The sequence below is a fragment of the Solanum pennellii genome, chromosome 4 (assembly GCF_001406875.1).
Source record: "Solanum pennellii chromosome 4, SPENNV200".
NCBI lineage: Eukaryota > Viridiplantae > Streptophyta > Magnoliopsida > Solanales > Solanaceae > Solanum > Solanum pennellii.
In genome coordinates this window covers 75,845,654-75,858,992 of record NC_028640.1, presented here as the reverse complement: position 1 = coordinate 75,858,992, position 13,339 = coordinate 75,845,654, and the positions used below count along the sequence as shown (strand labels likewise).

The 13,339-nt window shown below is 36.4% G+C and overlaps 4 protein-coding genes across 5 annotated transcripts in view; 2 read left to right on the top strand and 2 right to left on the bottom strand.

Moving 5' to 3' along the window:
* The first annotated feature begins 538 nt into the window (after positions 1–538).
* LOC107018132 (auxin response factor 5) lies at positions 539–6,820 on the top strand. The gene is made up of 14 exons (XM_015218518.2): positions 539–1,516; positions 1,682–1,797; positions 2,390–2,488; positions 2,606–2,662; positions 2,764–2,916; positions 3,021–3,105; positions 3,242–3,332; positions 3,492–3,656; positions 3,739–3,861; positions 3,971–4,046; positions 4,153–4,288; positions 4,362–5,620; positions 5,922–6,112; positions 6,268–6,820. The coding sequence occupies exons 1-14, from the start codon at positions 1,414–1,416 to the stop codon at positions 6,404–6,406; spliced, it is 2,793 nt and encodes a 930-aa protein (XP_015074004.1). The 5' UTR covers positions 539–1,413; the 3' UTR covers positions 6,407–6,820.
* The window catches only part of LOC107017764 (protein IQ-DOMAIN 32), a 17,953-nt gene continuing 8,821 nt past the window's right edge, over positions 4,208–13,339 (bottom strand). The window contains exon 7 of the mRNA XM_027916781.1: positions 4,208–4,219. The gene's annotated coding sequence lies outside the window, so the exon portion shown is untranslated. The remainder of the gene's footprint in view (positions 4,220–13,339) is intronic.
* LOC107017955 lies at positions 7,043–12,235 on the top strand. 2 transcript variants are annotated; one of them, XM_015218267.2, is made up of 7 exons: positions 7,043–7,315; positions 7,742–8,353; positions 10,433–10,623; positions 10,724–10,947; positions 11,025–11,221; positions 11,664–11,789; positions 11,865–12,235. In XM_015218267.2, exons 1-7 carry the CDS (start codon positions 7,163–7,165, stop codon positions 11,961–11,963), a joined length of 1,602 nt encoding a protein of 533 aa, XP_015073753.1. In that variant the 5' UTR covers positions 7,043–7,162; the 3' UTR covers positions 11,964–12,235. The 2 variants fall into 2 exon arrangements, with proteins under 2 accessions (XP_015073753.1, XP_015073754.1); XM_015218268.2 differs by having other exon boundaries at positions 7,045–7,315; positions 10,436–10,623.
* The window catches only part of LOC107017957, a 3,371-nt gene continuing 2,365 nt past the window's right edge, over positions 12,334–13,339 (bottom strand). Inside the window, exon 2 of the mRNA XM_015218269.2 lies at positions 12,334–12,692. Within this exon, the coding sequence (XP_015073755.1) occupies positions 12,663–12,692 (30 nt within the window). The 3' untranslated portion in view covers positions 12,334–12,662. The remainder of the gene's footprint in view (positions 12,693–13,339) is intronic.

Genomic DNA, 13,339 nt, shown 5'->3' with positions numbered 1-13,339 from the left:
TTTAATTGACAAATTTATTTTTATTTCAAATATCTATGTTGATGAAAAACAATATGTATAAAATTATTCAAAATATGCATAACCTGATTTAGACGGTCTAATTATTAATATATATATATTTTTGAGATGAAATAACTTTGAAAGATAAACGAATTAATAAAGTGTGGAAATTTCTCCAAAATCATATACAAGGAAAATTACTCCTCAATATACCTCCCACCGATAACAAATTCGTATAATAAAAAATGTAGCTTTACGATATTAAATTAGATTAGCGCGATAACAAATCAAATAAGTAACCTATAATTAATTATATATCTATTTAAAGAGAGAAATTAGAAGTTGGAATTTCGAAAATAACCTATTACTAATGTTTATGAATTCAAATAGTTGATCTTAACTTATTTTAATCGATTAATTAATTCTTCTATAGTATTGTGTGAAAGCTTAGCAAGCAAAGTACGTTTTGTCATTTCTTTATTAGTTATAATCAATCAAGATTCCTAAATTTCTTCATACAAAGTGTTATTAGTACGATTTCGTGTTAGCTTAGTTTTCCCCCTTCTTTAGCTGCAAGAGTCTCTCTCTAAAGCTGCAAAAGAATCAACCTAAAAGTATTATTATACAGAGAGAAAAGAAAGAGTGTGTACAGGGTAAGAGCATGCAACACTCTTTTCCACTTTCAAGAAAACAGTGTAGTAGTATTTGCAGAGTTAATAAAAATTGAATCTTTTTTCATTTTTATCATAAAGGGGTTTTGGGGTTTTAACTTCTAAGCTTAGAAAGAGAGGAATCAGAATGATGACCACTTTCATCGAAAGGTCGGTTTCTTTTGATGATAAAGAAAGTTTTTTTTTTTTTTGATTTTTAACAAAGGTAATTGATAGCTAAAGACCCCTCATGCTTTGGTCCGCGTGCTTTGGTGGAAAAAATAAACTGACCCCATTTGGATTTATCTTTATATTCTTCCTTATAATTTGCAAAAATTGAACAAAAAAAAAGGAGAAAGGAATTTGCTTTGATGGGGTGTTGATGGAGAGTAAGGCCCACTTAGATTGCAGAGAGAAAGACTCTTTTTGCAGGGTGGGTGTTTGTTCTTTGGTTTTGGATTATTTGGGCATGCTCTCTGTGTCCAATTAGATTGTTTTCTTGTATAATTACTTAGATTCTCTCTTTGCTCTTTTATTCTCCAAGAACATGTTGTCATGTTCTGTAGTATGTTTTCATTCCTCTTAAGAATCATTCCCTTGACTTGGAATGTGGGTTGGCAGTTATGTTAGTTTGAACTAAGAAATATGTCATCTTGTTGACTTGCTGATTGGTGGTTAGTGGGAGTTTTTTTTTTTTTTTTGGAAAGATGGGATCTTTGGTTTTGGTTTTGGGGTTGATGTAAAGGAAATCACAGAGGTTTTTATGGGTTCTGTTGAAGAAAAGAACAAGCCAGGGAGTTTGGTTAGTGGAGCACATACTCTACTTGAGGAAATGAAATTGTTGAAGGAAATGCAGGATCATACTGGTTAGTTTCCTTGTGAATTCTTGTTTTTGGTGTTTGGAGTTGTGTATGAACTTAGCTCAGACTAGGCAGAATATAAAAATTGGAACTTGAAATTGATTATCTAGTTTTAATAGTTGTAAAAATTGAATCTTTACGTGGATTTTGTTGAATCTTGATGCAATATAGGGGGAGGAAGAAAGCTAATTAGTTCTGAGTTGTGGCATGCTTGTGCTGGCCCACTTGTAACTTTGCCTCAGGTTGGAAGCCTTGTGTATTACTTCCCACAGGGGCACAGTGAACAGGTTTGATCTTTTTTACTGTTATTGTTGTTCGTTACAACTACTTTTATCAGCATTTCTTTTCAAAATTCTGCAAAATTGTCTGAATTTGAATCTGTTAGCATCGACTTTACACCGGATTGTTCAATCGTAGTTCTTCAAACCATTTATCTGAAGAAAATACTCTCTAATCCTGCTTGTTCAAACAAATGTTCCAGGAGAGCTGTTTTATTCTGAATTTCTTTTCTTTTGTTCTATTAGAATGTTGAAGGGAATCAAGAAAACAAGTTGTAAATTTGTATTTGTAGAATTCAAACTTGAATCAAGTTGTAGTTATGGCTAAGAATAATTTATGTTCAGTTCTTAGTAAAGCCTTTCCCTTTCTTTTCTTTAAATATTGAAGACTTCTTTTTATATAAGCAAATATGGATATCCTGGTAAATGTATTCCAGTAGTTTTGTTAGTGTAGTTAGGAAAACCAAAAAGCCTAAGATCTCTTATGGATAACAGAGTCCTTTGGTCATTTGTTCTGTCCATTCACAGCTTGTGCTTTGTTGGTTGTTGAAAGAAGACTATTTCCAAGAGAAGCTGATAAAAATCTAACTTGTTGCAACAGGTGGCGGTTTCCACGAATAGAACAGCAACTTCACAGATACCTAATTATCCAAATCTTGCTTCTCAGTTGTTGTGCCAAGTTCACAATGTTACCCTGCATGTATGTGCTTTTAAGATGATGCTTTTACTCCATATAGTATACTTTTATTATTATATTGGAGTAATATATGGAGTTATTCTGGTATAATACGTTGTTTGTTTGTCGTGTCATTTACAGGCAGATAAGGAGACAGATGAGATCTATGCACAAATGAGCCTCCAACCTGTGAATTCTGTAAGTTTTCTAATCTATTATTTGTACTAAATTTTATACAGATGCAAAAGTAATAATGGTATGCATGCTGAAATTCTTTCCTCATACGTGTTCTTGGTCAGGAGAAAGATGTCTTCCCCATTCCGGATTTTGGGCTGAAGCCTAATAAGCATCCAACTGAGTTCTTTTGCAAAACGTTGACTGCCAGTGATACAAGCACACATGGAGGATTCTCCGTTCCTAGAAGAGCAGCAGAAAAGCTGTTCCCACCCTTGGTGAGAGTTATGTTTTGTTTAATGAGTTACATTTGCCAAATGGAAGTAAAACAAGACATAAGAGTTATCCTGACGTCTTGTGTTGTATTTACTTGCTCTTTTAGGATTATTCAATGCAACCTCCAACACAAGAGCTTGTTGTACGAGACTTGCATGATAATACTTGGACATTCCGTCACATATACCGCGGTGAGCATGCTGAAATTACATTATATTAAATTCTTATCTCTTTTGTTTTGGTTTAATTTGGTGGTTGTTTGACTTCTCATGATTCACTTGGCTATCAGTTTAATGTTTATTCCACCTGTTTTGTCTTACTTTATAGGGCAGCCAAAGCGACATCTTCTCACAACCGGATGGAGCATGTTTGTTGGAGCGAAACGCCTTAGAGCTGGTGACTCTGTTCTATTTATCAGGTATTGAAAAAATAAAGTAATGATAGTTGCAGCTTCATGAATTATTCAATTTTGAGAAATATGTGCGTATAAAATTTCAAACATTCTGATTGTAAGCAAACAAGAGAGTATCCGTTACGTGGTACTCACTAATTCATATTTTGAATTTTACTGCTGTAGGGATGAGAAGTCACAGTTGTTGCTTGGAGTGAGGCGCGCTAACCGTCAGCAAACTTCATTGCCCTCTTCAGTTCTGTCTGCTGATAGTATGCATATTGGAGTACTTGCTGCTGCTGCTCATGCTGCTGCTAATAGAAGCACATTCACAATATTCTACAATCCTAGGTATGTCTATAACGGCAGCTTCCATTTTCATACTTCACATAGCTGTGAGATTTGCCTATAACTAGATGCTTATTTTCTACAGGGCATGCCCTTCAGAGTTTGTCATTCCTTTGGCCAAATATAGAAAATCTGTTTATAACACACAACTGTCTGTTGGTATGAGGTTTGGAATGATGTTTGAAACTGAGGAATCGGGTAAACGCAGGTATATCTTTTGTGCTGGGAATTTGTGGGACCACTTTCTAAAATTAAATTCTGATTATAGATCTTCTTCACTTCATCTGACTTTGAAGTCCTTTCATCCTCTCTTTCAGATATATGGGCACTATTAGCGGCATTAGTGATTTGGATCCACTGAGATGGCCTGGTTCCAAGTGGCGGTGTCTTCAGGTGATTAAAATTTCACACTGATTGCAGCTTATTATCATGTTTTCCTAAATGTGAGCTAATTGGCACTTCACAGTTTTCTATCAAATTGACGCGACTTATATAACAGGTAGAGTGGGATGAGCCTGGATGTGGAGACAAGCAGAATAGAGTTAGTCCATGGGTAGTTGAGACACCTGAAAGTCTCTTCATATTTCCTTCCCTGACTGCAGGCCTCAAACGACCTTACCAGTCTACCTTTTTGGGTAAGTTGATACTTACTTGTTCCTCATTTGATTTACTCAAATTTGTGATAGTTTTAACTTTTCATTAAAACAGGAGCACAAACTGAGTGGGACAGTTTGATGCAGCATCGCCCTTTCATGCGTGTTCCTGAAAATGTATATGGGGATCTTCAGAGCTCCTCTATCTCAAACCTATGGTCAGAACAGCTAATGAAGATGCTGATAAGACCTCCTCCTGGCCTTACTGGTCTTCAATGTGGTGTTCCCACAGTGCAAGACATTAAGGTTGCATTACCTCAGGAAGCTAGGAATGTAATACAGCCAGCAGGAAACCAAAAACCTGAGCTAATAACTGTAGAAGCTACACCTGCACAAAGTGAAACAAATTCGGAAGTTGTCCTTAATCAACCTGTTGGTGTTGTGAACTCTATTTCTTCACAGCAAGCAACTCTGCAGGTGAAGTCTAAACCTCCGGAAAAAGTAGCAACTGACATTATTGGAAAAAATTCCGAGCCAAGAAAAGAAACTAGTAATTCATCGGTTAAGTTAGATCAGTTTCAGTGTAATGAAGACAAAGTGGCTATCAAGCCTGCAAGTCCCCATGATCTTCCAACTGATGCGAGTGTGACAGCTTCCCATCATAACAGCTTTTCTCAATTACAAGCTAGTCCATGGCTCATTCCTCATAACCCTCAAATTGATTCTGCTGGTTCCAACAATATCCTTCAATGCCCAACTAATAATGAGTGGAATATGTCCTCTCTCCAATCTGCTGCTGGATTGCTCAGATATCCTGTGTCGACCTCCACTTTGACAAAGCATGATAATTCTTTTATGTTGCCTGATACAATTGGTCATGGATTAGCTCCAATAGGCCAGGATTTGTGGGATCATCAGTTGAATGATGTTAAGTGCTTTTCCCAGACAAACCTTCAGGTTCCACTAGACATAACTAACATGCAGTTCCTACCTGATTCTTATGGTTTTAAGGACCTGTCGGAGGAGAGCCATAACCAAAGTGATATATATAGCTGTCTTAACTTTGATAGTAACAGCGGGAGCACAGTGATTGATAATTCTGTTTCGAGCACAGTGTTAGATGAGTTCTGCAATTTGAAGCATACTGATTTCCAGAATCCTTCAGATTTTCTATTAGGCAACATCAGTTCTAGTCAAGATGTTCAATCTCAAATTACATCAGCCAGCCTGGCAGATTCTCAGAATTTCTCTGTACAAGAATTTGCTGACAACTCGGGTGGTGCATCATCAAGCAATGTAAATTTTGATGAATGCAATCTTTTGCAGAATAGCTCATGGCAGCAAGTTGCTCCACGTGTGCGGACATATACAAAGGTAAGCGGTTTATATGTATTGGCTATGTGATATCAATCTTAGTAGCAAAGATTTTCCTGAGTCGATAGATATTATGCTCATGTTAACACATTACTTTGAGTTATAGAGTCTTCTTTGTCTCTTTTGCTTATTTCACCACTTCTTTTTGAGGGTTCCCTTTGCATTTTCATAACATGTCCTTGCATATGCAAAATCTTTATTTGTTTCTCTGTTTATATATTATCCATTTATGTACTGCGAAATAGTCACTTTTGTATTTCAATGTTCTATATGTAATCTGACTGGATTTACTGGTGAACAGATTCAAAAGACTGGATCTGTAGGAAGATCAATTGATGTCTCTGGTTTCAAAAATTATGAAGAGCTGCGGTCTGAAATTGAAAGAATGTTTGGACTTGAGGGGCTTCTGAATGACACTCGAGGCTCGAGCTGGAAGTTGGTATATGTGGATTTTGAGAATGATGTCCTCCTTGTTGGGGATGATCCTTGGGAGTAAGTTCTCTTTGACACAAATCTCTCTCATATTCAGGTTGCAATATGAAGCGCATACTATGCATTTTTAACTGTAGATCAATAACTTCACAATGCATAATCCAGAAACAAACTCAGTATGATGTTCAACTAATATCTCTTGAATGGTCTTGCAGGGAATTTGTTGGATGTGTTCGATGCATCAGAATTTTATCGCCTACTGAAGTCCAGCAAATGGGAGAGGAAGGAATGCAGCTACTGAACTCTGCTGGACTGCAAGGCATCAATGGCTCAACATCAGAATTCCCAAACTAAGCTCAATACAAGTGATCTATGAGAGCTCACAGTGATTGATCACTAGAGTTGCATGGAGCAACATGCAAATGTAATGTTGTTGAACAACTTAACAAGAAGATGATTCACTAGGTTTCTGTTATATTACTGTTGTAATTTATGAGTGTCGATGACTCTGTAAGAAAACAGCTTTAGCATATTAAACTTTGCCTTCCACATATTAGAGTTGTTTTCATCTGCATCTTGTTTGTCTTACAAGGCTGTTTCTTAATGGAGAAAGTTGCTATGACTTGGAAATGGAAGTACAATCCGTTTGCATTAAGCTCTCGCTATATTCAGGGTTCTGAAAGAGCCGGATTATAAATGATACATTGTGTCAACTTTATCTTGTATTTTTGTAAGACGGTGATTTTATAGTTTGAACTTATGATCTTATGATTACTTGACTATTTTTGTAAGACGTCAATATCACCTCGTTGACAATATAATGCATTAGTAAAGTGCAAGCAAAATATTATGACACGTGAAAAAAAAATATTAATATTGAAACTCGATTAAATTATGTGAGTACTACTACTTTCTAATTTTTGAATAAATATTGCCTCAATATTTTATTGTCTTTTGGGTGGCACAAAGAGCCACATAATCGAAATGTATATAAATCTTATTTATACGTGTCTTTTCTCTACAATTCCTTGATGCTTTAAACTTCCCATCTTCCACCGACGACAACCGGCAAAAGGGAAAATCTGTCTATCGGACTTCAGTTAAGCTGAAATGGGTCAATCTTCATCGGCCGAGCAAGTGTCGCCGGAGCAACGGGAAGCAGAATCTATAGCTGCTTCAACTGGAGCTCTTCCTAATCTTAAAAAAGCTTTCTCTGTTCTTTCTGATCCTCAAACTCACTCCATCCCCATTCATTCTCTTCAGGTAATTCTTCTTCTTGTTCCGCTCGTAAAGTTTTTTTTGCTTATCTTTGCTCAATTTACATTTTGCTGACATTGTTTGAATCACCTACAAGTGGGGTTTTAGCAAAAGTTGAAATTTTCATGGAATTTATGGATTTCCCGAACTTTACCCTTTTGTTTATCTGTGCTCAATTTGCATTTCGGTGACTATTCTTGAATCACCCACAAATGGGGTTGTAGTAAAAACTGGAATCTAGGTGGAATTTATGGATCTTTCGTTTCAGTTTTTGAGTTAATTTTTTGGTTGTGTTAAGATGTTTACATTTGAGAGACTTTTTTTGCATAAACCACAAGTGCTTTTGTGGCAAAAGTAGGGACTTTCATGAATTTTCTGTGTTTAGTTATTGTTTTGAGCTGTTCTGTGATTAGTTTATGTTGTTGGTTACAGAAATGTTTTGGATTCTCTATTGATGGATCAACAAACGAAGAGTCTGTAGTGCCAACGGAATTTCCAGTTTTGATGAGTAATTTGAGTTCTTCAATAGTTGACTTGTTTTTCTTGTCTGAAAAGGGAGGTGTCAGTTGGGTTGAGTTTCTAAAGGGCTATATAAAGTGTTCTGGAAGGACAGTTAGTTCAGCTTCACTTAATAGTTTGTTGAGGTTATTTGGGATGGTATCTGTTAAGGCAGGTCTTCCGGAAAAACTACAGGTCGTTTCCAATGAGGATGATTGTAAAATCAGTGGATTTTTATTGCCTGTTGATGTTCAGATGCTTCTTTCTCTGTGTTGGATTATGTGGTGGGACTCGAACAAGTTGAAGGCTTCATCTAGTTTAGGTGATTCTGGTCTTCCAGATGTTACGCATTTGGTTTTGTCAGCTATAGACTCTTGTGCCGAAGCTGATAAAAAAATGGATTTATGGGATAACAGCATTTTAGATATGGATATACAACTTCCTGTTGCAAAGATTATAATGTGGGCTTTGAAGACAGTGCCAAGCCTCTCCGATTGCTTTGGAAAATTTGTCCATGCTAGACTGTTTTACGTAGCCGCTCACGAGGTACTCCCATTTTAAATTTAAAAATTGAAGGATGTGTCTTGTATTGATTGATTCTTTTGATATCATAAAGGCAATGTGCATTAAAAAACTGAGTAAAGTAGGTGTTTCAATATGTCCAAAGGGTGTCATGAGACTAATTCTTGTGGGCAAAGAGAAAAATATCGTAATCCCTCCGTCTAAATTTATGTCGAAGTGTTTGACTGGGCGCAAATTTTAAGAATGAAAAGGAACCCTTTTGAAACTTGTGGTTCAAAATAATTTATAGATATTTTTGCAATTATAAATCATCTTATTAGGGGTAAAATGAGTAGTTCAAATTTAAATTGCTACTAAATATAGAAAGGTGTCATCTTTTTTAGACGGACTAAAAAGGATAGTCTCATATAAATTGAGACAACAGAGGGAGTAGCATATATCCTTCATGAAAGAACAATTAACCCATGAGTCCTTCAGTTTTCACCATGAAGTTTCTGCCCGTTAACATGCTTGATAAGCTAGTCTTTCTTAGAAGTGAGTTACTAAATATTTGCAATTGGTGTTGTTACCCAATGGTTACTAGTCAATACGAGTCTTCTGAAATAACAAGAGTAATTCTTTCTGTTATCAAAGGGTGCCATGTACTTGATGCTTCCCTTTGTTGAGGTAATGGTTAGTTCTCTAAGTTCAGTCAGCAACAACAACATACCGAGTGAAATCCCATGAGTGAAATCTGGGGAGGTTAGAATGCACGCAGACCTTACTACTACCTCGTGAAGGTAGAGAGGCTGTTTTCAAAAGATCCTCGGCTCAAGTGCAACAAATCCAGGTACAAAGAAGGAGACAGTGAAGAGAATACAACAAGTAATAAGGTAACAGTGCAAAGTCTACCAAAAACAACAATACAATAATGTGATAGTCGAAACTACTTAACAACAAAGTGGATACTGTACAGATTTCTAAGTTCAGACGGTTGCAATATTTCTGCTGTGCTTTCAAGCCTTTCATATCTAATTGGAGAAATGATAAGTTTGTTTGCTGGTTGCAATGATTTAACTGGAGGAGTCTTCCATCATGTTTACTACTTTGCTATTTAATTCTAATCATTTGTCCTCCACTTTCAATTTTTGCATCTCTTGGTTTTTCTCTCTGTTAGGTTCAGGACTTGGTTCCGGGTGGGGGGCAGAACGAAAAGTAAGAACGTGAACCATAGTCTTGAGGTCTACATTTGCTTTTATCTATATTTACTAGGGAAAAAACATACATCTAGTGCGAGTAGTTTTTCAATTTGTAAGTTCTTTTTCATTAGATTACATCTGTGCATGTTGTGCCTCATGTAGTTTTCTCGCATGCGAAGAGAACCTCTGTAATGTAGAATTGGCGTTGATTTCACTGAATCCTTTTTTTGGGTACAAAGGTCTAGACATTTTTATGCACATCATAGCATTTCCGTGGTTCTCATCTGAACAAAATAGTTTACTTTAAACAACTGCTTCTACGCTTTAGTCCCAAACAAATTGGGATCAGCTACATGAATCCTCATTTCTTCGTTCAAGCTCATATCATCAACTACTACTACTCTTTGTATGTTATATATTTTTGTCTTGCATCACTACCATAAGGTCAACTCAATATTTCCCATCTTCTGAAAATCCCTAATTCTATTGGGTGTTCTGTAACATCTATTTATCACCTTTTTGAATCTCTCAAGACTAATATATATGTCTTCCACTTCGGGACCATGTCTTTGATATATAAAGACAATGGTAGAAGAATGGAGGGAAAAAAACAAGTGAAGTACCAACACACAGCACCTTTCTCATCTCTCAGGGCTATCCTTAAAGCTTGTTGTCCAAGTAGAACTCTAGTTTGAGTTTGACATCTTACTATAACCCTTAGCCGGATTTTTATTGGAGTTCAAGTGCTTCATATTCTGGCGAATTATTGTTGTTGTCTTCCTGATAAAAGACGAAGATAAGCAGTTATGCAAGTTTCATAGTTGTTATTTGTTGCCCGTGATGCCATACTATATATGAACACTTACTGCACTGTGATCAAGAAATTAGAATTCTGCAATCACCAACTCTGAAGTTGAATTGATAGCAGGAAAAACTTGACCAAGCGGACCTTTTCTCGCATGATATTTCTGCAAAGGAAAGGAGCGTTGGCCATCTCCTTAATTCTGGAAGGGCTTGGGCTATCTCACTTACATTGAGGGGCATTTTAAGTGAAGAAATTTCAAAAGTATGCTTTCCAAGTGCTGCAGAGGAAGTAGATGATTACCTACTTTATCGGTTAGTACCTGGTTTAGGTCGACTATTAGTCGAACTCTCTGAATTTCTTGTATTGCTTTCTATCTTTCTGAATTGATTTTCATTTTTCTCCCACCTACAGGTCTTCCCTTCATGGAAAAGGTCTGAACAGATTCTGGTCAAATATTGAAGGATATAATGCTCCATTGCTAATTCTTATCTCTGCTCATGAGGCCAATAATGACGCAAGGAGATGGACTATTGGTGCTCTCATTCATCAGGGTTTAGAAAATCATGACACTTTCTATGGGACTTCTGGTAGTTTATACTCCATCAGTCCAGTTTTTCATGTATTCACACCTTCAGGTAGTGTATCTGGTCTTACCAGCTTGGATAGTTCTACATGAATGATGTGCCTAAGGCTAATGTATGTTCTTTGACAGGAAAGGAGAAAAACTTTGTTTACAGCCACTTGCATGGAACCGTTAAATATGAAGCTCATCCGAAGCCTGTCGGACTTGCTTTTGGAGGATCCTCTGGAAATGAAAGAATATTTGTGGATGAAGATTTTGCTAAAGTTATAGTTCGTCATCATGCTTGTGACAAAACTTACCATCATGGTCCTCTTTACCCTGACCAGGTATAGTAGATGAGTCATATGGTAGAGATGTGAAAATACTTCGTGTATCGCATAGTTGTATAGACTTCCTGCATATTGTTTGTTCCCCTTCATGCCTCTGTTAGTCAAACAATGCTTTCACTCTTTGACCAAAAAGAAGTTGCTCTTGGCATTTAATTGATTTTATTTGTAACTGCGATAAATTTGGAAAACTAGCTTAGAGTCTGCAGCACATGGATCTGATAAAAACACAAATCAACATATCCACTCTTTAGTTTGCATACATTTGTTTAATAAACTTGTGACTTGATTAGCATTAGCTACTAACTTTTATTTCTTGTATAAGTACCAAGGAAAAATGCCTTTTGCATAAATGATAATACTTCAAATGCTGACCATTGCTCTTCAGAAGTTCTTGTTGTTTCTCTTCTGAAGTTATCAATCATCTCAATGCCATATTCAGGGGTTCTTACCGGTTGAAGCTCTGATTATGGACGTGGAGGTATTGGGATTGGGAGGAAAAAGGGCTAGAGATATTCAATCATCGTACAAAAAGAGGGAAGAACTCTTTACTGAGCAAAGACGAAAGGTAATACAACTTCAGTGCATCATGTTATCAGCAGCATGATAAAGTAAAATTTTTTTTCCTTAATATTATCTGCAGGTTGACTTGAAAACATTTGGAAATTGGGAAGATTCCCCCGAGAAAATGATGATGGATATGGTTTCTGACCCTAACAGAGTTCGTAGAGAAGATCGATGAGCTGATTCTTCCCTAGAAGAGATTTCACACGATCCAGGACTTCTATCTTAATGTATATATAAGGAAATGTTGGAGTTTTATGTGCTACTACACTTTGAATAAGATTTGTATGTTTGGCTTCATAAGTCTGTATTTCACCCACTCTGTTATCTGTTGTGTCAAAAGTAAGTTTATATAGTACACAAACATACTGCATATTATGTAAGATGTATACTAGATTTGAGATACTCTGTTTGGTCAAATATTATCCATCATCTATGATTTTTATACAATCCTCACTCAATTAATACTGCTATAATTGGAACAGTTTGCGTAGAGTAATACTACTTGTTTTTTTCCAGAATATCAATTACTTTGAAACAAATATAGCTTTGCCAGAAAAAAGCACATACCACTCACTGTTTACTTCTCAGACAAGAGTATTAGAGTCAATTCCAAAATGAGATCAAACGTTTTGGAAGGGAATTTTATTCTTTTGCAAGGATTGGAGAAATGAGGATTGGGAAGACATTTCAAAGTCTCAAAATACAAAAGGATAGCAAATTCATCATCTAGTACAAATATAATATTCTTGTGAACATAAATGCCACAAAAGACTAGCTTTGCCCCTAGTTGAAGACTCATCTCTCTGGAATGTCATATAGCTGATCTAACGCTGAAAAAATGCCCCGATGAGAAGCTAGGTGTGAGTAGCTTCGACTATTGCTTCTTCTCTTCTGCTTTCTTTGGCTGAAAATTTGTAGAGAAATACAGTTAGAAGACTAACCAAATGAATAACTAGGAATAATGAAGTTTTACACAGACGACACGCTTGTTGGTACAAGTAGCTAGTGATCTATCTCTAAACTAGCTAACAGTTTCAACAAGTTCTCAAACCTAAGCAGCACCAATGCAGAACAAGGTTGTGGTCAACAACGAATAATTTCAAAGTTCTTGGGCAGTAGAACATTCTACGTACTAGAAATAATTTACTAGGAAAAGTAACTTCTTTCTGAAAAGGAGCAAGGATAAGAGAGATTCATGACTTATATCTCTGGGAGAAAAAAATGCAAATGCATATGATTCTAAATGTCAAGATCTCTTTCATATTCAAATCGAAGAAGAATAGATTTTCCGGGACAAGCAGAACAGGGGGAAAAAGGTGAAAACGAGAAGGGAACAAGAAGAGAAATATAGGAAATTAAACACACTTTAGGCTAGTTCGTAGGGCATGTTGAAGACCTAAAAGCAATTGATAGGCTGTCATCTGTCTGAGCTTAATTTGTTCGACATCTAAAAGCACAGATCTCTAACACTTCCAATTGCCTTGTCCTTCACAACTATTGTCTTCTACACGGTAACTTTCCCTTTTGGGGAGGAGGGGGGGGGGGGGCCCT